This window comes from Phoenix dactylifera, chromosome 4, assembly GCF_009389715.1.
Source record: "Phoenix dactylifera cultivar Barhee BC4 chromosome 4, palm_55x_up_171113_PBpolish2nd_filt_p, whole genome shotgun sequence".
Classification (NCBI taxonomy): Eukaryota; Viridiplantae; Streptophyta; class Magnoliopsida; order Arecales; family Arecaceae; genus Phoenix; species Phoenix dactylifera.
The window spans coordinates 21,556,873-21,579,220 of NC_052395.1; the positions used below are offsets into that span (position 1 = coordinate 21,556,873).

The 22,348-nt window shown below is 40.4% G+C and overlaps 1 protein-coding gene, 1 long non-coding RNA gene and 1 pseudogene across 3 annotated transcripts; 2 read left to right on the forward strand and 1 right to left on the reverse strand.

The window, feature by feature from the left end:
- Positions 1 to 2,000: 2,000 nt before the first annotated feature.
- Positions 2,001 to 6,491, reverse strand: LOC103707168. The gene is made up of 3 exons (XR_005511677.1): positions 4,375 to 6,491; positions 3,650 to 3,697; positions 2,001 to 2,741 (listed from the first exon to the last, which is right to left on the reverse strand). It is a non-coding gene; the product is annotated as an uncharacterized LOC103707168 (long non-coding RNA).
- Positions 6,492 to 7,305: 814 nt separating this feature from the next.
- Positions 7,306 to 8,931, forward strand: LOC113462728 (annotated as a pseudogene).
- Positions 8,932 to 13,259: 4,328 nt separating this feature from the next.
- On the forward strand, positions 13,260 to 19,780 carry LOC113462724 (receptor-like serine/threonine-protein kinase SD1-8). 2 transcript variants are annotated; one of them, XM_039125852.1, is made up of 7 exons: positions 13,260 to 14,596; positions 15,466 to 15,585; positions 15,662 to 15,825; positions 15,986 to 16,196; positions 16,786 to 17,023; positions 17,101 to 17,251; positions 17,340 to 19,780. In XM_039125852.1, the coding sequence occupies exons 1-7, from the start codon at positions 13,303 to 13,305 to the stop codon at positions 17,646 to 17,648; spliced, it is 2,487 nt and encodes an 828-aa protein (XP_038981780.1). In that variant the 5' UTR covers positions 13,260 to 13,302; the 3' UTR covers positions 17,649 to 19,780. The 2 variants fall into 2 exon arrangements, with proteins under 2 accessions (XP_038981780.1, XP_038981781.1); XM_039125853.1 differs by lacking the exons at positions 13,260 to 14,596; positions 15,466 to 15,585; positions 15,662 to 15,825; positions 16,786 to 17,023 and having other exon boundaries at positions 16,063 to 16,196.
- The last annotated feature ends 2,568 nt before the right edge of the window (positions 19,781 to 22,348 follow it).

Sequence of the window (22,348 nt, forward strand, 5' to 3'; positions counted from 1 at the left end):
TTCAACTTTTCTTTTTTGTCTGATCCCTACTCCTCTACTCCCCTTTCGATATCGGGCCCCTTCCGACCCCCGCCGCCCTCCTCCTCGATCCCGCCACCGCCACCTGCTTCCGACTCCCCCTCTCCCCCTCTCCTCCACCGTGGCTTCTCCCCCGCCAGCCTCCTCTTCTTGCTCTCCGACAACCCCGACGCCAAGTCCCTCCTTCTCAACCCCCTCCCAGTGCTCTCCTCCCCGCTCCACCTAGCATCGAGAGTAATGAAAACAGACTCCAAGATGCTGAAATGCCAAAGGCGCTCGTCAGCAGCATCGGCAGCCCAGAGGAGACCCCCGAGCAGGAACGCTAGATCGGGAGGCAGGGAGAACCTCGGCCTCGATTAGAGAGACCCTCGTCATGGTGTTGCCCATGATGATGAAGACACCATAGAGCCTAACGTGCGCCGATCAGATGCCTCCTCCTCATCGTCTTCATCATTAGCTCGAATAACATCATTAGCAATATTCTTCTTGATAAATAGATGAATCCCAAAAATCTCAGACTTTGGTATGGTAAGAATTTTTGGAGGAGATGAGACAGAAGTAACAAGAAGAGTAGTTGGCACATAGTAAGTTTGATTTACAAAAATGTCTGAGACCCATTATGTTTTCACTATAAATGCCCATGGTTAATTTTAATTATTTTGTTGGTGAAATCTAGTGGATACATGTCACCTGAGTATGCAATGGATGACGTTTTCACGGTGAAATCCTATGTGTTCAGCTTCGGTGTTTTAGTTTTGGAGATCATTAGAGGAAAGAAAAATAGAGGAGTTTATGTCCACTCTTCTCACCAAAATCTTCTTGGACATGTAAGTGTGGATCAAATTATTTCATTTGTGGGAACCTCTTCCTCAAATTTTGACATTGAATGGAATTTTGTTAGGCCTGGAGTGCCACAACCCAGATTCGGAGCATGATTTGTCGCATCCTAGATCTGGAGCATGAATGGCCGTGCTACCGTAGGGTATTGTCCACAATAACACGAAGCCCATAATAACAAATCATAGAAAAATAGTATTTGTCCAACTTTCATTGCAAACTAAATAGAAGGAAGTATAGAGCATCTAAAAACCAACATCAATGCCAAATCCATCATTAGCTATACACTATTATAACTCTTCTACAAATTGCCAAGCTTGCTAGTGCGAATTCTACGCCTGGCCCAATCTTTGCCCCTACTGATCTTTTTTTTCGGGGAGAAAAATAAAAACAGAGGTATATGAGAAATAGCTCAGTAAGTAAATCTTTCACTACTTTATCGGATCAAGCATAAGATTTTTCATGTCAATGCATCATTTAAGAAAACTAACAGATATTCCAAAATAAGTATTTCATAATACGGTATAATAAAACAAGTCATAAAACTAATTATGCATGTATAAATAATTCATATTTTATTTTTAAAATAAATAAATAAATCATTCTTCTATCATTTAGCCATATTATAGTTCAAAATATTGCTCACAGATATTTGTACTATGGTCACTTTATACCTATGATAGAGCCAGTGTTCGTAATCGATATAGATTCATGTTTGTATGCCAACTTTATATCCGTTGGCGGGGCCAGTGTTCGTGTTAGAAGTATGTCCTAGAAGCCAATATGGCTGACACATATTTGTAATCTGGAGTACAAATTTGCAATTTGACTCTTATCAATAAATAAGATTGGGCAATTTGTTTTTTATTCATGTTTGTATATGTCCATGAATCGTCCAAAAAATTAATAAATGATGATACATATTCTCAAGGAGTTGAGAATTTGAGGCATATGTCATTAGGTATTAATTTCTAAATGCTCATGATCGATGGATCCATCACGAGGGACGGTGATTGATCCAATGAGATTAGTGCACAGATTACTTAGTCAGATGGATGAGTCTCGAGTCCACAGTGTAGAAACACTGGAGTGATTATGCAAGTACTTGTTAGAGAACAAGGTACTGAGCGTGACCAAAGAAAGTAGTCAAATGGCAACCAAGAAAGGCAAGTAACGAGCAATCCTAGGGGAAAGAACCTTGGCGATAATTTTACAAAGACTATTCGGTAAACAATAAGATCCTTGAGAGTGAGAACACATTTTAGAAATGACCTGATAGACTTACTGTCAGCAAGTGACCTTCCAGATATACTTAATGGTTAGCATATGCTTAGCTATATCTTTCGATTTTTCAATGAGGAACTTGTATCTTTCAACAGCCAACACAGGATTTCATCTACTATTGCCTTTGTGCTAGCTAAGTGCAAATCTGTAACTCCATTTTCTGTTTGAAGCATGAGGCACATTTTAGTAAAGATTTTCTTTTTGTGTGCTCCAATTTTCATACTTCTCTACTTAGCAGTTAGAGATTTTTAGTTTGGTTCTTGGATAGTGCATTACCAAAAATCTGAATCTGTCACGCCCCGAATCCGGATATGATTTTTCGCACCCCAGATCCGATTTATGACACGGCCGTGCTATTGTAGGTTGCTGCCCACAATAGCACGAAGCCCATGATAACAGTTTTATTTCATGAAATAAGACCCAATCTGATCAAATTTATTTACTAATCATAAAAAAGCAAGTACAGAGCATCTAAATCAAATACTTGAGTTTGCAATATTACAACCTAAACTTATTAACATAGATATTTCTAAGAGTCCCTGTAACTATGCTTCAACTCCAATTTTCATTTACTCTTTTCCGCTCCTAATCGCCTTAATTATCTGAAATAAATAAAAGAAAACAACAGGAGGGGTATGAGCTTGCTACTCAGTAAGTAACCATGTACTATCTTATTAGATCAAGCATAATTTTTCTCATGCCAATGCATCATTTGAAGAACTTAACAGAAAATAAAGCATTTCACAGATAAATTATTCAAAACAAGTTATAAAGCAAAATATGCTCCAACCATGCAAGTTCATAAACATGATAATGCAAGTCATATAAAAATGCTGCCATTCATCCATACTTTATAAATCTTACTCTCAGACGGATGTGCTGCTATGGTCACTATAATCCCATGACAGGGTTGGTATTCGTTGTCGACGAGTTTTATAACTTATTCTTATTCGTTACCAACTTTAACCTGTTGGCAGAGGGCCATATTCGTTGGATGCTAGCTCCAGGGGGGTCGACTGACCTCTATTTTTAGAGGTGGGCATAGCTATATGAGAGTTCATAAATTATTATTCTTTTTCATAAATCATACTTCCATACATAGGTTGAAAAATGACAAATGGCATCGTAATGTATAAAATTCATGATCATGCCATAAATCTCATTTTCATGCAATTTATCATAACCATAATTCATCGTAATGTATAAAATTCATGATCATGCCACAAATCTTATTTTCATGCAATTTATCATAACCATAATTCATCGTAATATTAAAATTCATGATCATGCCATAAATCTCATTTTCATGCAATTTATCATAACCATAATTTATACTCAAATATTCATGAAGGATGCAATTTAATCAGACTCATGAATCACATGCAATCATATGCTTGATCATACTTTTAAGAAAATACATCATAACAAATATATTTTTCATTATTTTATTCTTACAATTAAATAGTAATTTTTTTAAAAAATTAATAACATCAGTGCCAGGGTTACTTACCTCAATTTGCCCACACAACCCTAATCTCGTCTGTCAAATTCTCTATACCTATCAAACAGTTCCAGATGCATTATTAAATTAAAACTCTAACATGGACCTGAATAAATCTCAAGTCCCAACCGGATAATTTGGACTAAAACCCTACGTATTCACTATTTATTTACGTTTTTTTTTCTTTTCTTTTTCTTTCCTTTCCTTTTCTTTTCCTTCTTTTCTTTTTCCTTCTTCTCTTTTTCTTTTCCTTCTCTTCTTTTTTTTTTTTTCTTTTCTTCTTCTTTTTTTTTTCCTCCTTCCCGAAACTTCTTCTCCTTCTTTCTTCTTTCTTTTTCTTCTCCTCCTCTTCTCTTTTTCCCGACTTCTTCTCCTCCCCCCTTTCTTGTTCTTTCTTCGCTCGTGAAGGGAAGAGGGCGAGCTCGTCGGAATGCTCGGGGAGGAACGGGCAGCGGCCAGCGGCGCCCCCAGCGGGCCAACGGCACCTGCAGTGCCTGCGGCGCTCGTGGCCGCAGCCGCTCCTGGGGCCGCGCTTGCGGCCCGTGGCCATGGCATGCGGCCGGCGCCTGCAGCAGCACGGCCGTGCCTGCGGCCGGCGCCCACGGTGAGTCCCCCCCCTTCCCTTTCTTCTCTCTTTCTTTCTTTCTTTCTTTCTTCTTCTATTTGATCTATCCTCCCGAGTGGATCGAGAGGAGGAAAGGCAGTAAAGAAAAGGAGGAATGGATGGATCTTACCTTACCAATGAGAGCAGGGGCGCGGGTGGTGAAGTCCGACGAGGAGAGGCGCTGGTGGAGGATACCGAAGGTAGAACCCAGCATGAGTGAGGACGGTGGCGAACATCAGGCTGCCGGAGTGCCTAGATCTGGCAACATCCTGGTCCGAGGAAAAGGAGAAAATAGGGAGGAGGGGGGTCTCGGATCGGGTGAGCTATCGGGGGCTTTTATATCCCTCTCCGGGGAAGAAAGAAAATGGCTGTGGCTCGTTCACCGCCGTGATGCTCGCGGTGGTTGAGCAGAATCAGAGGCCATTCAAGAGGCCACGATATTTCCGCTCCAGTCTCGCCCCCGTTACCCCGAGGAAGAAGACCAGAGGATCGCATCGCGATCCCTTGTCTAGTTCTCTTCTTCAACCATGGGCTGAAACCGGTTGGGTCCGCCGGCTTCGGCCCGATTGGCCCATTTTGGGCCGGTTATTACATTCTCTCCTCCTTAATAAAAATTTCGTCCTCGAAATTTACAAAATCTAGTCTTTTCAAATTTAGCGATGTTCAGCCCATTGAGTAACATAAATCTATGATCTCATTCTCTTTGATCAAAATCAGTGAGATATATGACTCTTGGTTAAGTGTCAAAAATTTTATACATATGAGTAAGATTAGCACTAGATAAGTGACTAACTAAAATCTAAGATTGCAATCATTATCTTGATGCAAGTTTATACTAGGTCAGATTGGGATCATTTCACAACAAGATTGATAAAATTAATTGTATTTGAGATAGATCTCGGAATAAAATAGATTTCATGCACTTATTATGGTAGAGTACTAACCCCACAAAAAATACCGACCGGCCTTAATCAGAGTCAAATCATTAAATGGTTAGTAATGTGATTCACAAAATGAACATGTAATAATGATCATTAGACAGCAATGGATATCATGATTATCCTGAGAATCAACAACATTCTTCTCCACTAGAAAACTAACTTAAGTTTTCCGAAAATTCTACTTATCAATACAACTTCATTATTAGATCTTATCAAAAGAATAAGGTACGATACTTTCAGATTTGATTCTTTTGGTAGGTGATTTAAATCAAACTTTTCTTTCCTAATCGAAAATCAACGTCTTAATTCTGAATAAAAACATCAAGTTTCTTTGTCAAAATATCAATTTCTCTCGATTAACCGATCTATCACAAGATTAGGTCATAAACAACTCTAATCCACCCTTGTTAGATATTCATTAAAGTCGATTGACAACCTCAATTTCTTTTAATCAGATAGAAGGTTGATATTATTTGAAAAAAAAAAAATTCAAGCTTCAGATTTAGGAGAAAGGAGGTCTATACCAACATATTCCAGATCCAAGATCAAAATCGATGATCCATTAATTCTAGACAAAAGATGCTAAGAATTTTTTAGCACGACATAAAATTGGAGAACCCAAGATAGCACAGCGACATCCAAAAAATCAAAACATTTTCCTTTTATTTATCCAGAAAGTCCTACTACATAAAAAAAAATAGATCAAATCTTTTATTATTAAAACTTTCCGAATCAAAGGGATAATACTTCCGACCAACTTAGATAAATAATTCAGACCACTATGTTTTTGCTGCGCACTCTGATTCAAAACATCAAAATCCTTTGGATTCACTAATAACTTTTGATCAAAATACTACTTGTCTATGAATATTTAATACCTCATTTCTCTGCCTTTTGCATATCATTTTGATGAACTTGTTTCTCTTCTTTGATTTCTTCCTTGTTCGTAGTAGAAACCTTCTTTTTTTTTTTGGTCAAAACATCAACTAATATTTATTTGATTGATTTATTGCAGGATCATAAACTACTGCACTTTATCCATAGTAGAACATTTGAGCCTCAAATATTTTTCAAGATTGATAATTATTCTCAAAATTTACTAAATGACTTTCAATCAAAATACCAATTTTGCATTGTAATTTGAAAAGATCTAATATTTCATATTCCAAGTAAACAAAGGAAAAACTCTTAAGTTTCATCCTCAAATATATTTTCTTTCTATATAACAGTTTCATGCATAATTGTCATTCATATTTCATCCTCGAAGAATATAAAATTTTTTTTTGTCCAAGTCTTAAACAACTTATGAATGAACCCAATCTCTGATACCAAATATCACGCCCCCGCCTGCGCGGAGCATGTGAGGCACCCAGTGCCCACGTGGGGGCTACATGAGGGGGGAACACGGGGCTCCCCTGCCAGATATTGTCCGGTTTCGGGGCTTCACGCAAGCATCCTTCACCCCTCCCCGATTTTGTTTTTCACCCAAAACGCGTCTGCAGGATTAGGAGACACCCACCTCATATGCCCAGGCTCTGGAACGAGTCTTTCCGATGTGAGACTATTGGGCTTCACAATCTTTCCACCATCGGACAAGAGCTCTCCTCGGCTCTGATAGAATCTAGATAATTATGAATAGATTTCCCTTGTTCTTAACAAAAGAATCAGTTGTTCTGAAGCCAACGTTGGTAGATCATGTAACGACACCGGTCCCTAGCCAAAGCCTTCCTAATGTACACTCGGTATGGGACTAAACATATGCCTATACATGTCCTCACGTACTCCTCACATTTGATTAAGTGTTGGTGTTCTTGTCAGTAAAAGGGTCTAAACACAAAAGCATGACTGGGTCATAACTATCCTAGAACGACCGGTGATGCAATGTCCATTAGCCATGTATGCCATGAGTGCGGTTGACTTCAATACAATTTATGATGACTCAAGATTTCATCCAGAAAAACTATCCAGGAGATTATTATTTGAGGTCCTTTATCTTGTATTAATATCCAAAACCTCCCCAGCACACTCCTAATATGGGACCAAACACACATCTATGTGGATCCACTAAGTTCAAATATCAGCAATAAAGGTTGTAAACTAATTCAAAAGATATATTTGATTATGGATTTGATCCTGATCCCATACAATAGGGAAGGGATCTATATGATCATGAGTTTACTAATGTTTACTTCATAAAGATTTTGCTAATGTTTTTGGTATGTTGATTGTGTTATTTACTAGGGTGAACTTGGAGATGGACAGGAAATTGCAGTGAAAAGACTAGCTAAAACTTCAGTACAAGGCCTCGATGAATTCAAAAACGAGGTTGTGCTAATTGCCAAACTTCAACACAGGAATCTTGTGCGGCTGGTGGGTTGCTGCATTCGAGGAGAGGAAAGAATGTTGATATATGAGTATATGGTCAACAAAAGTTTGGATTTCTTCTTATTTGGTTTGTTTTTCTTTCCCATTTCCCTTCCTTTCATTAAATTATCACTATCATTAAATCAAGAAAAAAATCTAAGATCAGTGTATATCTTTGTATGCTTACCAGATAGAGAAAAAAGTGCATTATTGAATTGGCAAACCAGATATCATATCATTGAAGGGATTGCCCGAGGACTTGTTTATCTTCACCAAGGCTCCAGATTTAGAATTATTCATAGAGATCTTAAAGCTAGCAATATTCTTCTCGATAAAGAGATGAATCCCAAAATCTCAGACTTCGGTATGGCGAGAATTTTTGGAGGAGATGAGACTGAAGTCAACACCAGACGAGTAGTTGGCACATAGTAAGCTTGATTAACAAAAATGTTTGCGACTCATTATGTTTTCACTATAAATGCTCATGGTTAATTTCAATTATTTTGTTGGTGAAATTTAGAGGATACATGTCACCTGAGTATGCAATGGATGGCATTTTCTCGGTGAAATCTGATGTGTTCAGCTTCGGTGTTTTAGTTCTGGAGATCATTAGTGGAAAGAAAAATAGAGGAGTTTACGTCCACTCTTCACACCTAAATCTTCTTGGACAGGTAAGTGGGGATCAAATTATTTCATTTGTGGGAACCTCTTACTCAAATTCTGACATTCAATGGAATTTTGTTAGGCCTGGAGTTTATGGAACGGGGAGAAGAGCTTGCAGCTAGTTGATGAATCACTGGGATGCAACTTTTCTGCAAAAGAGGTAATAAAATGTATAAAGGTGGGTCTTCTATGTGTGCAAGAACACCCGGAGGATCGACCATTAATGTCATCCGTAGTGTTGATGTTGGGCAGTGATAGCGCGGCATTACCAAATCCTAAACAACCGGGATTTGTTACGAGAAGACTTCCTTTTGAAGTAGAGTCATCTTCAAGCAAGGAAGATTCATGTACAGTGAATGATATGTCCGTTACAATGTTACAAGGCAGATAGCTTGATAGATTTTGTTGATTTTTGTAGAAAATATGAAAGGTGAAGCTTGCTAATTAACTCAACGGAGCTTATCTGGACTAGACATGTCGAGGATTTGGATCATGTTGATTTTGGGGGAAGAGATTGTTGTAGGTGTATTTTCTTTTGTTCTTTATTTTTTTTTCACATTAAAGTCTAAGAAGTACTATATTTGGGTTAAAAAGTGAAGGCTTCTTTTTTTATAGCAATAGAGAGGTGCTGATTTTTCTTCAATTCACAATATGTTTCTCTGAAAATAATTTACAAAATTTCAGTCAGAAAAAGAAAATAATTTACAATATGTTGGCAAGTTCAGGGGTTGATAACCATGAAATGTGCTTGCTGAGCGGCGTATGTTGCTACCTGCACCGAAATTTCTTTGCAAGCTTCCTCTGGCTAACGCACGAATAACATTAGTTGATGTTCAGGGGGCCTATGGACCTTTTTTTTTGGTAGCAGGGAAGCGAGCTCACTCATTACAAGGGAATAAAGGGGATTCCCCTTGCATCCACTCTGATAAAATAGGATGACATTCGAGGACAAGTCTTGAAACCAAACGTTTTCATCTTGCTCGATACCCGCAATATGGGCCGAACAATCTGCTACGCGATTAGCTTCCTGAAGAACCTGTAGGCCGGAGAAGTTGGCCAATGTAGAACAGAGATGCTTGATATATTTCTCAATGCGGGATATTGTGAGTAAGAAAGAGCCGCCTTGAGCTGTGTTTGATTTCTTATTTTGGCCACACACATTCAGAATTAGAATCACACAATGGATAGCCTGAACTCACCGACCATCCTTTCTTGGCAATGACCTCTGCGGTATGAAGCCTGTTCTTCGATGCCAACCAAACAAATACTTTGATTTTCTCAGACAATGCCACTTTCCTAGTGACGCTATAGTAATGGCAAAATAGACCACGGCTGTTAAAAATTTGTAATAGGAATCCGTGGTAAAGGATCCACTTTGAATAAGTTTTCATACTGGGTTATCAGCAATCCTTGACGGTTTGATGTGGGCCAATAGGTCATGCAAGCTATCAAGCTGGGCCATCTGATATTTAGAAAGAGGTCCGAGCAGCTTAATGCTCCAACTGAGATTTCTCAACTCCACTGAGAGGCTACTGAAATATTGATTTTAGTAGCACTAGAGAACATACTAGTTGTAACAACCCAGGATCTCACCCAAAATGGCTAGCCGGAAGGTATTGTTTGGGTTCCTTGATCCTGTATAAGTACCCAAGATCTACCCAGCGAATAACCGATATCGAACTAAACACACGCCCGCACGGGTCCTCACATAATTTATGCGAGGATCCGTGCGGGCGTGTGTTTAGTCCCACATCGGTTATTCGCTGGGTAGATCTTGGGTACTTATACAAGATCAAGGAACCCAATTAATACCTTCCGGCTAGCCATTTTGGATCAGGTCCTGAGTTGTGATAAATGGTATCAGAGCGGACCCAGCCTATAACCTATGTGGACTAAAGGACATTGCAGCACGGATCCATTGGGGCTGACTACGGGCCAATCGTGGTGTTTGTGATTAGATTTGAATAGATTTGAACCCTTAGCCTGACGAGGACGTCAGGGCTTGAACGAGGGGAATATGCGAGGACCCATGCGGGCGTGTGTTTAGTCCCACATCGGTTATTCACTGGGTAGATCTTGGATACTTATACAGGATCAAGGAACCCAATTAATACCTTCCGGCTAGCCATTTTGGGTGAGGTCTTGAGTTGTGACACTAGTAAAAGGAAAGGGGCCAATCCAAGAGTTTTCCGAAAACCTGATATGATTAGCTTAACCCAATCGAAAACCTGTGTAATTCCACAATGCTGCGAGGTTCTTGCTGAATGCAACCATAGTTTCCATGCCCACTTAGCCAACAAAGCGCGGTTCAGGTTCCTAATATTGTTGATTCTAAAACCCTCTTCTTCCTTTGAGCGGCGAACGCTATTCCAACTCACAAGGTAATGAAATCCGCCGACACTGTCCTTTCCTTTCCAAAGAAAAACTTCCAATCTTGATCAATTCTGTTGACCGCCTATATCTAGGGTTTGAAGATGGACATGAGGTAGGAAGGGAATGCTGAGAGAACGGAGTTGACAAGAGTGACTCTACCTCCCCAAGAGAGCAATCTCCCTTTTTATGCCGTAAGTCTGGTACTCATTTTCTCCAAGAGTGGCATCCAATATTGTTTTAGAATCTATTTATCGTACAGGGGTAAACCAATATGTGTGAATGGAAGAAGCTGGTTTTAATACATTAGAACTACTAGAACCATATAGCAATTAGTTGCACTACGACTTGTAATATTACACCTTTTTTGAATTAGATGATAAGAACCTCACATCGATAATTCAAGCCATTGAATGCAATCTACTTCCTCTAAACTGCTCACACACATATACATGTATATAGTTTTTTGGTGTGCGAGAAATTTAGAGATAGTATAGTATATCCAATAGCTAGATCATTGATATGAGACCTCCATCGTCCGATCTATGACCTAACCAAATTTTAGTGGAGAACAATTCGAATATAGCCAAGTTTCTCTCTTTCTCTTGTAGAACGGTATGCTACTCGGAATAGATCGATTGCGCCGATCCATAGTCCAGAATAAACATCAAACACAAAATAATATTTGCAGAGAATTGAGAGGAGAAAATTTGAGTGGAAGAAAAAAATAGGAGAGTAAATAAATATATTCAAAAGTAAATAGAAACCGAAATAATGAGTTCAAAATCTAGTTTAATTTAAAAGTTAATTTTGATGGCTCTGTAATGGATGATAAGGCTGTAGTAGGTTATGCTATTCGTGTTCACAATGGTCGGTTGATATCAGCAGCAAACAAACTAGTTTGAAAAATCTCAGTATCTTATGCAGAGCTTCTTGCAGCATGGTATGGTATTCACACATCCATATACACTTATGAAGCTTTGCAGGTGTGGGCTGAAGGAGATTCATCTACTATTATCTCCTGGCTCAATTCATCTTATTCCAAAGTGCAGGTTAACCTAGTTTTGAAGGATATTTGGCAGTGGAAGTCTATTGCTACAAATTTCCAAGCCTCGATCCTATGTGTTTCGGCAGCGAATCAAGCAGCTGATTGGATTGCCGCTCAGTCAATCAGATCTCATGAGGTTTCATACCAGGACTATCTCTCAACTCCAGCAGGATCCACAATAAAATTCAGTTGGATTTCGAAGAAGAAAACAGCATCTCGGATTCACTATTTTTTGCAGAAGGTGTGGGGAAAGTTTCCAAGCGAAGACATTTGCTTCAATTAATCTGCAAAAAGTATCAGACGTGCTCTGGAGTCTAAGCAGGTTACTGTCGAGAATGGCTTGATGGTCAATGCAAGGAATTTGGGTACCCCTGGATCATTCGGTTCCCACCAACCAGTTCCTGTCTACGGGCGCCCTTTTCCTTGGGACAATCAAAGTCGGCTTTGAAGATGCCGTAATAAAATAAATAGCAGGAGCTGGATTGCCCACGTGTTTACAGGCCAGTTTGCCGAAAGCTACTACATTTTTGATCAATTTAATAAATAGATTAAGTTTGAATTGATATATTTTAAATCTATTCAATATTCGATTCGGTCAATATTTTGTCGGGCCCAACGCACCTGTCAGCCCTAATAAAAAACATTACGTGTTGAGAGATTTGCCCCTCGTGACTCATCAAATTTAAGTGAGAAAACGATACATAACCTAATTATAATTGTGTCCCCAGTCCCCACCCAAACGAGCGTAGTTATGATAATCTCTGACTGACACCCAAAACCAGCTAACAGCAAAGGTGCAGTGTTGAGCCAATCTCCCCATCCACGCCACCGGTACCAAGCCCGCCTCGGAAGAACTTTGTCTCTAGGTCTAATTCATGCATCTTCTCCAAGATTCCTGATACAATGCATATGTAATAAGCCCTATGCATTCATAACCACTCAATCATACATGGACGACCTTGATCAGTCGGTCCTACGCAGAGCCGATCCGTAGTCCCCTTCAAAACTCCACAATAATTGATGTTAATGCGAAGCCAGAATACATAATTCCCACCACTAGCATGCAATCGCTTGTACATGTAGGCTTGCTCGGTGAAGGGCCAGGGGAGCCTACGGGCGCTCCACATGAATCGCAAGTGCCCCTTGACCCCGAGAACTGGCGTCTGACTTATTGACGCATGACAGGTATTAATGTCAAGATATGGTTGGTTAATCCGCAGAAAGTTAGGGCTTGTAGTTTCGTTTACGCAACGGCTATGCTTCTGCTTTTCCGATAGGTGTTGCGTCATCGGAGAATTGACAGATGAGTTCGGCTTGTATCTTTCCCGCGAAAGAATGGTTGAGCTTCTTTTCCGACGCTGTCCGTTCGATCTCCCCCAACACAGATATCAAAGCAATCGGACTCATCATTAAACAGGCTGCACGGATCCCGAAGTAAAGATTGCGTGATCCATTGGTGGATTCGTGCGAAGGAAGGTGAATCCTTCCGCGCGAAAAAGATGCAAACCCTACGACAAAATAGCTAGCCTTGACCCCAGACCATGTGGCTGGTTTGCGTTCACACCTCTGAACAACCCATTGCATTTTCTCCAACAAATCAACTCTCAGGGTAAGCAGTACTAGAAGCCTTATAACTTCAGAAGAGTCAAAAGTCCGTAACGTTTTCTTCGACATGGAGCTGTTTGGCAAGATGGGATCGCTGCCTGCAACGCTACTCTTTCTCTTCTTGATCGTTTCTTCTCATTTCTCTCCCTCCATTGGAGGTGACATCCTAACCCCAGGCCAACCCCTCTCCGACGGCCAAGAGTTGATCTCAGCTGGGGAAAGATGTGCCTTAGGCTTCTTCAGCCCTGTCAACACTAGCAATCGCTACGTCGGCATATGGTACAAGGTCTCATCTGATACCATCGTGTGGGTTGCCAATCGCCAGCACCCGATCTCCGAGCGCAACGGTAGCCTGTCGATCGCCGCCAATGGAACTCTCATCATCACCGACCAGAACTCTAAACCCATCTGGTCCTCAGGCTCGTCGGGCCTCGCCAGTCCAGTCGCGCAACTCTTAGACGATGCCAATTTCATCGTTAAAGAGGCTAAGGGTGACGGTAATATTGTTCCAGGGAGCTTTGCATGGCAGAGCTCCGACCACCCGACCGACACTCTGCTCCCAGGAATGAAGTTCGGGTGGAACCTAACGAGTGGCCTCAACCGTAACATCACATCATGGGCCAGTCCTAGCGACCCAGCGCCGGGTCCCTACACCATGTTTCTGGATCTCCATGGCGACCCCCAGATAATTTTGTTGGAAGACTCGAACCAACGGTGGCGCGTCGGACCATGGAACGGGCAAAGATTCAGTGGCATCCCGGATATTATGCGTTATAAGGTCTTCATATTGGACTTTGTCATCAACAACGACGAGGTTTTCTATATGTACAACACCACCAGCATGTCCATCATCGCGAGACTTACCGTGGACTACACCGGCCAGGTCCAACGCCTTGTCTGGCTCAATGACAGCCAAATGTGGAGCGTCTACTTGTCTGAGCCGAAGGACATATGCGATTATGTGTCACAATGCGGGGCTTATGGGGTCTGTAATCCTGACGACTCACCTGTATGTACTTGTTTGCAGGGATTTAAGCCTAGGTCGCCGGAAAATTGGGATCTTAGAGAAGGGAAAGACGGGTGTGTGAGGATGACGGAGCTAGACTGTCGGAACGGGACTGATGGGTTTGTGACAATAGAGGAGACAAAGCTGCCGGACACATCAAGGTCGACGGTGGATAGGAGCATAGGACTGGATGAGTGTAGGGCGTCGTGCTTGAGGAATTGTTCATGCACCGCCTATGCTAGTGCTAATATCAACGGGACCGGATGCATAATTTGGACGACAGAGCTCACTGATATTAGGGTGTATACTTTTGGTGGACAGGATCTCTACGTCCGGCTAGCAGCGGCCGATCTAGGTATGTCTTGTTTCATTTACTGTGGTCAGCAACTGCACACTAGAAAGATTTATACCATTTGATCATCGCAAGCTAAAAATCGGTAGATGTCTGCATCGCCGGTGCCGGTGCAGAAGCCGGTGACGGTTTGTACTGGTTCAAGGGTGGACCTTGTACTCTGTAATAGGGTGTATGCAGTCTAGTTTGTACTATTTGGTGGGAGTCAGGCTTTGATTCCAATCAAAGAATAGGACAGTTTTTTTAATTTGATTCCAGTTTTTGCCCATGAATAGCTATACATAATCCAAAATATTTGATTGCTCGAGTGACTTTTTTAAATTTCATAGTTTGACTTGAATATTCTTATATTAGCAAGCTTTATTTTTTTTAAGCAATCACGATTCACATTTAAATCCTATTAGAAACTCTTTCGTTGCATTACGAGCTGTGCTCATTGTACCCATAGAATATAAATACCACATTCAAGTATTCATGGTAGGATTAGAAGTAAGTCTGGGCCATCTCGAGGTTTGTCGGGCCACAAAATTTGGATCAGGTATGGAGTAAAAATTAGAGCTCGTAGACTTTTCGCTCATCTGAAAGGAACCTTTAAGTAGGGTCGCTCAGAACACCATGCTCCAGGCTCAAATTAGAAGTTTTCAGTCTTGTCCCCATTTAAAAGTTTTGTTAAAAACCCAAACTCAAACCAACTAATTGATAACTTGGTCTAACCCATTTAAACTCGGGCTAAGCCAAGCAACCAATATTCATCCCAATTTATATCTGGAACTTCTTGAAGATCCAAAAAGAAAAAAAGAAATTCTAAAAAAACAAAAAGAAAAACAAAGGAAGATTCATCATGTACTTATAGGACGGTGCTGATGTTTTAGGCCTGGAATCAGATCATTCGCATTCACGTACCATAGCTGGGATTGTGGTGGGCTCTGTTGCGGGGATTCTGCTGCTTTCTTCGGTGGGCATTTGTGTTTGGATGAAGAGGAGAAGAACAGGTAAATTTAGTCCACCTCGCAATATGCAACCACGACATGAGTAGTGAGTACTTATTAATTGTGACTACTGCGGCAGTTTCCTTAGGTGCCATTCCCTTTGCTAGTCACCGCAACAACGAATACAAGGACGGCAAGGACTGGGACCTTCCTCTATTTGATCTGGGGACAATCATTGCAGCGACGGACAACTTCTCAATCGAAAACAAGCTTGGAAAGGGTGGCTTCGGTCCCGTGTACAAGGTATTTTCATGGTTTACCAACTGAGCTTAGTAGAGTGTCACCATGTAGGTCTCAGTCGACATAGGGTCCTAAATTCAGCACTCTGAATACAATGTTGCGTTCATACTGCCTCAAAATTTAGTACTCTTAAGTATAGCAATGCTAAATGTGGTGATTTCAGGGAATGCTTGGGGAGGAGCAAGAAATAGCTGTGAAGAGGCTTTCAAAGACTTCGACACAGGGCGCTGATGAATTCATGAATGAAGTGATGCTGATTGCTAAGCTTCAGCACCGAAACCTAGTTCGGCTTCTAGGTTGCTGCACTCAAGGAGAGGAAAGGATGCTAGTATATGAATACATGCCTAATAAAAGCTTGGACGCCTTCATCTTTGGTTAGTTAATCTTCTGTTCTCTTCCTTATCTTTGTTTCCCATTCTTGATTAGATTAAGAAAATCACAGCATAATCGATACCTTCTAATGCCTAGTTCAACAGTTCAAGAAAATAGTAAGTTCAATAAATTCTAACCTTTGCCCTGAATTAATAACCCACTTTGTTGATCAAATGGAAGAGTACTGGAAATCGAAAAGACATAGCTGGGCACACTCATCTGAAAATGAACCTTGAGGTTGTGTCACTCAAAGCACCACGCTCTAGGTTAAAATTAAAGTTCTTGGTTGTGACAATTAGAGAGTGGCTGGCCTTGTGGAGGTGGTTAACTTCATGGAGCTTAAGCATGTTACAATGATTCTTCTGAATGTACCACCATACTATAGTCAATCTTTGTAGACAAGTCAATACCAGGTTTTAACATTAACCGGTATATTTGTGTCATCGTTTCTTTAACTCTTGGGGTAAATGCATGTGTAAGCTTGCTTTATTTGCTACAATTAGAAAAAAAAAAATCAATCTGAGGCAGACCGATATTCCGTTTCTTTATTATTTGTGCAAGTATGGCGAACATAAAGTAAACTTTGGGCAGATAAAGATAAAGGTGTGCTACTGGATTGGCAAACCCGCTTCAACATTATAGAAGGGATTGCTCAAGGTCTTCTCTACCTACACCGAGACTCGAGACTTAGAATTATACACAGGGATCTTAAAGCTAGTAACATTCTTCTTGATAAAGATATGAACCCTAAAATATCAGACTTCGGGTTGGCAAGAATATTTCGAGAGGATGAGACGGCACTAAATACTCGGAGAGTTGTGGGGACGTAGTAAGTATTATTTACCTTTCATTGTTGAGATATTTATTCTTCAAAAAAAAAAGTATTCATCTTAATGATACATGCAGTGGATACATGTCTCCTGAGTATGCCATGGATGGTGTCTTCTCGGTGAAATCTGATGTATTCAGCTTTGGTGTCTTAGTACTTGAAATCATTAGCGGCAAGAAGAACAGAGGCATTTCCATATCCGAGTATGAAGGAAACCTTCTAGCACATGTAAGACTGGAAAAATAATAGTTAAATCTGTTCATATGTTCCCCTTGTTTTTCATTAAATCATGATGGTGATGTAATATTTCTTTCAGGCATGGAGTTTATGGATGCATGGTAATGGCTTCGAACTAGTAGATAAATCAATCAGCAACTCAATTTCCATGGTTGAAGCCTTGAACTCCATAAAGGTTGGCTTATTGTGTGTTCAAGAATGTCCAAAAGATAGGCCGACGATGTCTTCTGTGGTATTGATGTTGAGCAGCAAGAATGCATCCTTAACCGATCCTAAACATCCTGGTTTTTTTCCAACAAGAGCTTCCTCGACAACCGAGTCATCAAAAAGCAAGACAAACTCAGCAAGTATAAATGAATTATCGGTTACAATAGTTGAAGGTCGATGACTGTTAGATCGAGGTGGTAAAATTTTTTCATACTAGAGACAAGCTATGAAAAGTTCTTGTTCTTTCAGTGTCCATGCTTTCCTTTGAACTATCTCAAGTCCTAATCACAAGTTAGGAGTCCATTAGTGTAAATTAGTTATACTAGGTATTTTGTATAATATTTTGAAAATAATCGAAAAAACTATAAATTTAAATTGTTGTTCATCCAAAAGAAGGCAACAAAGCATATTCTCGTTTAAATCTTAAAATAGTGACCATGAGGGAGAGCTAAAATTTGTTGCTAGTTTGGATTCACCAGCTGAAAAAAGAAGCAGAATATCCTACAAATAGGGGAAATGACCATTTCCAAGATTCCTATGTATAAATGGCCAACATTTCTCGGATGATTGGTTCATGTATGAAATAAAAGTGGATCAATTGGGGAAGAGCTCGAATGGAGACGATTAACCATGAAAGGTAATGGGCCCATGGTAAGATGTAACATGGTACCAACTTTCTTTCTAGAAAAAAAAAATAGTGACTTTGAGAACTTCAGCAAATTGCAACATCTTATTTTCGTACGGTGACAATTTATATTAAGCGTGCAAACAGATCGGATCGGACGGAGTCATGAGTGATCCAGATCCAACTCGGCCCATGTTCAGGTCCCAATTTTAGGCTCAGACTCAACCCAATAGAAGATCGGGTCAGGTCGAGTCGGGTCCATAGCTACAAATCATAAGGCAAGGACTCGATCAGGGCTAGGGTTAACTAACATGGTTCATCAATTAAGGTTTCAAAGACATCGAGTCGGAGTGATCGGTCCAATAGGCAGCCCGGGCACCAGGACAAAATCGGGGCTTTTATAGGGATCAACTTGGATTTGTAGATCAAGTTGACAGGACCAGATATTGGGTTCCTTGGACATTCTAGAGAGAGAAAGTAGGAAGTGGAGAGAGGAGAAAGAAAGTAGAGAGAAAAAGTGGAGAGAGGAGGGTAGAGAGAAGAGAGAGGAAATAAGAGAGAGAGAGGGACCGGTCGGTCTCTCTGTCTCCTCCCCTTCTTCTTCTTCTTTAGTCCTTTCTTTCTTCTTTCTTCCTTCTTCCTCGGTAAAACGAAAGATAGAGAGGATGGCTTGGCTGTGGTCATGTGGTCCGGTGAGGTGACGACCGGAGATGGTGGAGGGTAGTGTTGGGCAGCTGGCGGCGGTGGCCGACCGGCCGAAGCCAACCCAAAACAGGGCCGAACAGGGAAGGTTTTGGGCTTGATTGTCCTCAAATACCCAGCCTGCTCGCCGGCGGCTGGGTATTGACTCCAACCCGGGGCAAATGCAAGGAAGGGCTGAGGCCCTCGGCGACGAACGCCGGCGGCGGCGGCGGTCGAATAAGGGGAAGAAAAACAGGGGAAAACCATGGTTCTCTTTGCCGGTCGATTTCCGGCTGCTTTCTCGGCCGGCGAACATGGATCCCAATCGTGGGAAGAAGAAGAAGAAATGGAAGGGAGGCGAGAGCGTTACCTCTGCTCTAGTGGCATCTGACGGCCCTAATTTCTGGTGGCACAAGTTCGAGCAGCCGTGAGCTCTACCGGAGAAAAGAGAGAGGAGAGAAAAAGGAACAAAGGAAGGGAAGGAGAGGAGAACGGAAGGGAGATGGAGGAGGAAGAAGGAAAGAGGAAGAGGAGGAGGAAGAGGCCGTGGGAGATCGGTGGAGTCGGTGGTTTTTATACCCCACCCGGAGTGGATAAGGATGAATGGCCGTTGGCTGCTCGGACAGGGGATCACGATCCCTGTTCTTCCCTTCTTGTTTTTTTCTCTTCTAGCTTCTGAAGCAGAAGCAGGCTGCAAAAGAGGCAATAAATTGTATAAAGGTGGGTCATCCATGTGTGCAAAAACGCCCGGAAGATCGACCATCGATGTCATTTATAGTGTTTATGTTGGGTAGTGATAGCGCGGCATTACCAAATCCTAAACAACTTGGTTTTGTTACAGGAAGACTTCCCCTTGAAGTAGAGTCATCTTCAAGCCAGCAAGATTCATGTACACTGAATAATATGTCAGTTACAATGTTACAAGGCTGATAGCTTGATAGATTTTGTTGATTTTTGTAGAAAATATGAAAGGCAAAGCTTGCTAATTAACTCAACGGAGCTTATCTGGACCAGACATGAGGATTTGGATCATGTTGATTTTGGTGGAAGAGATTGTTGTAGGTGTATTTTCTTTTGTTCTTTGTTTTTTTCCACATTAAAGTCCAAGAAGTATTATATTTGGGTTAAATGGTGATGATGTTTTTTTTTTTTGAACAATAGGGAGGAGCTGATTTTTGTTCCATTTAGAATCTGTTTCTCTAAAAATAATTTACAACATAGCTTTGGAGGGATATTGCGAGTATTCATTGCCACTAATCCATGTCACCATAGTTTTGGATCTCCCTCCAAGATGTCCATACCAGGCAACCCTTCAAGCCAACCGCCGGCGATGAAACGCCATCAACATCACTCGTAACCGCTTCCATCCTCTCCGTAACCGCGTTTCCTGAAGCTTTTACTTGGGGCCCATGGATCATGGTTGTTGAGGCTTAATGAACTCCAAACGGGCCGGCAAGCCATGTTGGGCTGCACTTTGGGTCACAATAGAAGATGATGAGAGCCCACGTATTTACAGGCCCGTTTGCAGCAACCTCCATATGTGCATCTAGTTTGAGTAAGAAAGAGCCGTCTTGAGCTTCGTTTGATTTCTTATGTTGAGCAAACATCACATCTATGGGCTGCTGTATGAGGCTCTCACGCAAAGCTGACATGCAATACGATGTTTTCGATGTATCCAAAGATCCGTGTCAAATTTCACTCGGAATGCACGATCACTTTTTCATGAATTATTGCTCTCTCGACAATCATCCTACATTGGATGCCATCTCATGTCAACCATTATATGCAGGGCCGGCCCAATCCTTAGGCGACTTAGGCGATCGCCTAAGGTCTCGGCCCAAAGAAGGTCCACCGTAGAAAACATTTTAAGAACAAATTGGAAAGGAAAACGGCCTTTCTATGAGTTTGTCTTAATCCGGCCTACTGTAAGGAAGGTCTCAAAGACCAAATAGCCTTAGGTCTCCAAATATATTGAGCTGTTCATGATCATATGTATATTTATTCTTCAAGAATTTAGAGTCAGAACTACACAATGATCAACTTGAACTCAACGACCATTCTTTCTTGACGAGAACCTCTCCTGGATGAAGTCTGTTCTTCGATGCCAACCAAATAAATACCTTAATTTTCTCAGGCAATGCCAACCAAACAAATACTTTAAGTACAGACAAGTTTCTCTCTCTTTTGTAGAATAGTATGCTACTCTGAGTAAATCGATTGCGTCGGTCCATGATTCAGAACATACATCAAACACAAAATAATATTTACAGAAAATTGAAAAAATAATAATTATAATAGAAAAAAATTAGGAGAGTAAAGAAATGGATTAAAAAGTAAGTAAAGGCTGAAATAATGAGTTTGGTTCCCTTACAAAGTAGCCTTGAGCCTCTCTAAGACATTTTTTCTTATTAAAAAAAATCCTCTCCAACTTTTCACCTAACTCTTCTCCTTATTTATAAAAAATAAAAAGCAAATTTGAATATATTAAGCCTAAGGCCCTTCCTAACTAAAATGGACTAGTATTGAAAGACAATTTATTTCGACTAATATTGAAGTAGAAAATAAAGATAAATTTGAAATATAATTTTAGTACAAAATAGACAAACAAAGGACCTCTCTGTCTCTCTTTATATATATATATATTTGATTGGAATTTTATTGCATATCTTAAAGAAAGGTCTTAGCTTCTACTCTTTGATTCAAAGCAGATTTCATACAAAGATGAAAGAAAGGAAGAGGTAAATTTAGTCTATCTATTTTTAGGAGAGATTTTTATTTTTTTAAGGAAATAAGACTGAATTATTACGTATTTGGATCAAAGATTAGTCCGTTACTTTGGATTTATTTGATTCGGTGTAAGTGCTCTCATTAGGAGCTTACTTAACTGAGTTGGTCTTGCCTTCGTCATCATCCATATCACATCCAAACTAGTTATAATTGGAAGTCTCGTCTTTTGTGTGCAGTTTCTTCGTCACATTATGCTCTCTCTTCCATATTTGATGAACACCATGGCGGCCCAGCCTCCCCGCAGATCATTCTTGGACTTGTCTGGCCAGTGCGGTTCGGGGAGATGATCGTCTGAAGGAGCAAGCCATGGCACTGAAGTTTTCCCATGAGTACACCGACCGATCAGCACAAAGTCACTTTCAGATATATACTGGCAGGTAAATAATAATAATAATAATAATAATAATAATAATAATAATAATAATAATAATAATAATAATAATAATAATAAATTATAATTAATTCTAGATCGAGCTAAATTATTTATTTAATAAAATAATTAAATTTGTTTTTTAATTTTAGATTAACCTAATAAATAGATTAGGTTTGGATTGGTATATTTTTGACCAATTCTATATCCGATTCGGTCAATATTTTGTGGGCCAAACTAGCTGTCGTCCCTAATAAAAAATAAGATTTTTTTGCATGGATATCCTTCTAAATATCAGATTTTGCGTGAATACCCTTCCAAAATTGATATTTGCATGTATACCCTCGTAAAATACTTGTTTTGTTATTCTATCCATTTTTATTCTTATTTTTGCATATATACTTATGTCATCTAACGC

Coding starts and splice junctions, on each gene's coding strand:
- LOC113462724 (XM_039125852.1), top strand. CDS start 13,303: ATGGAGCTGTTTGGCAAGATGGGATCGCTGCCTGCAACGCTACTCTTT. Junction 15,586..15,661: donor GATGAAGAGGAGAAGAACAG/GTAAATTTAGTC, acceptor CTACTGCGGCAG/TTTCCTTAGGTGCCATTCCC. Junction 16,197..16,785: donor CTTGGACGCCTTCATCTTTG/GTTAGTTAATCT, acceptor AACTTTGGGCAG/ATAAAGATAAAGGTGTGCTA.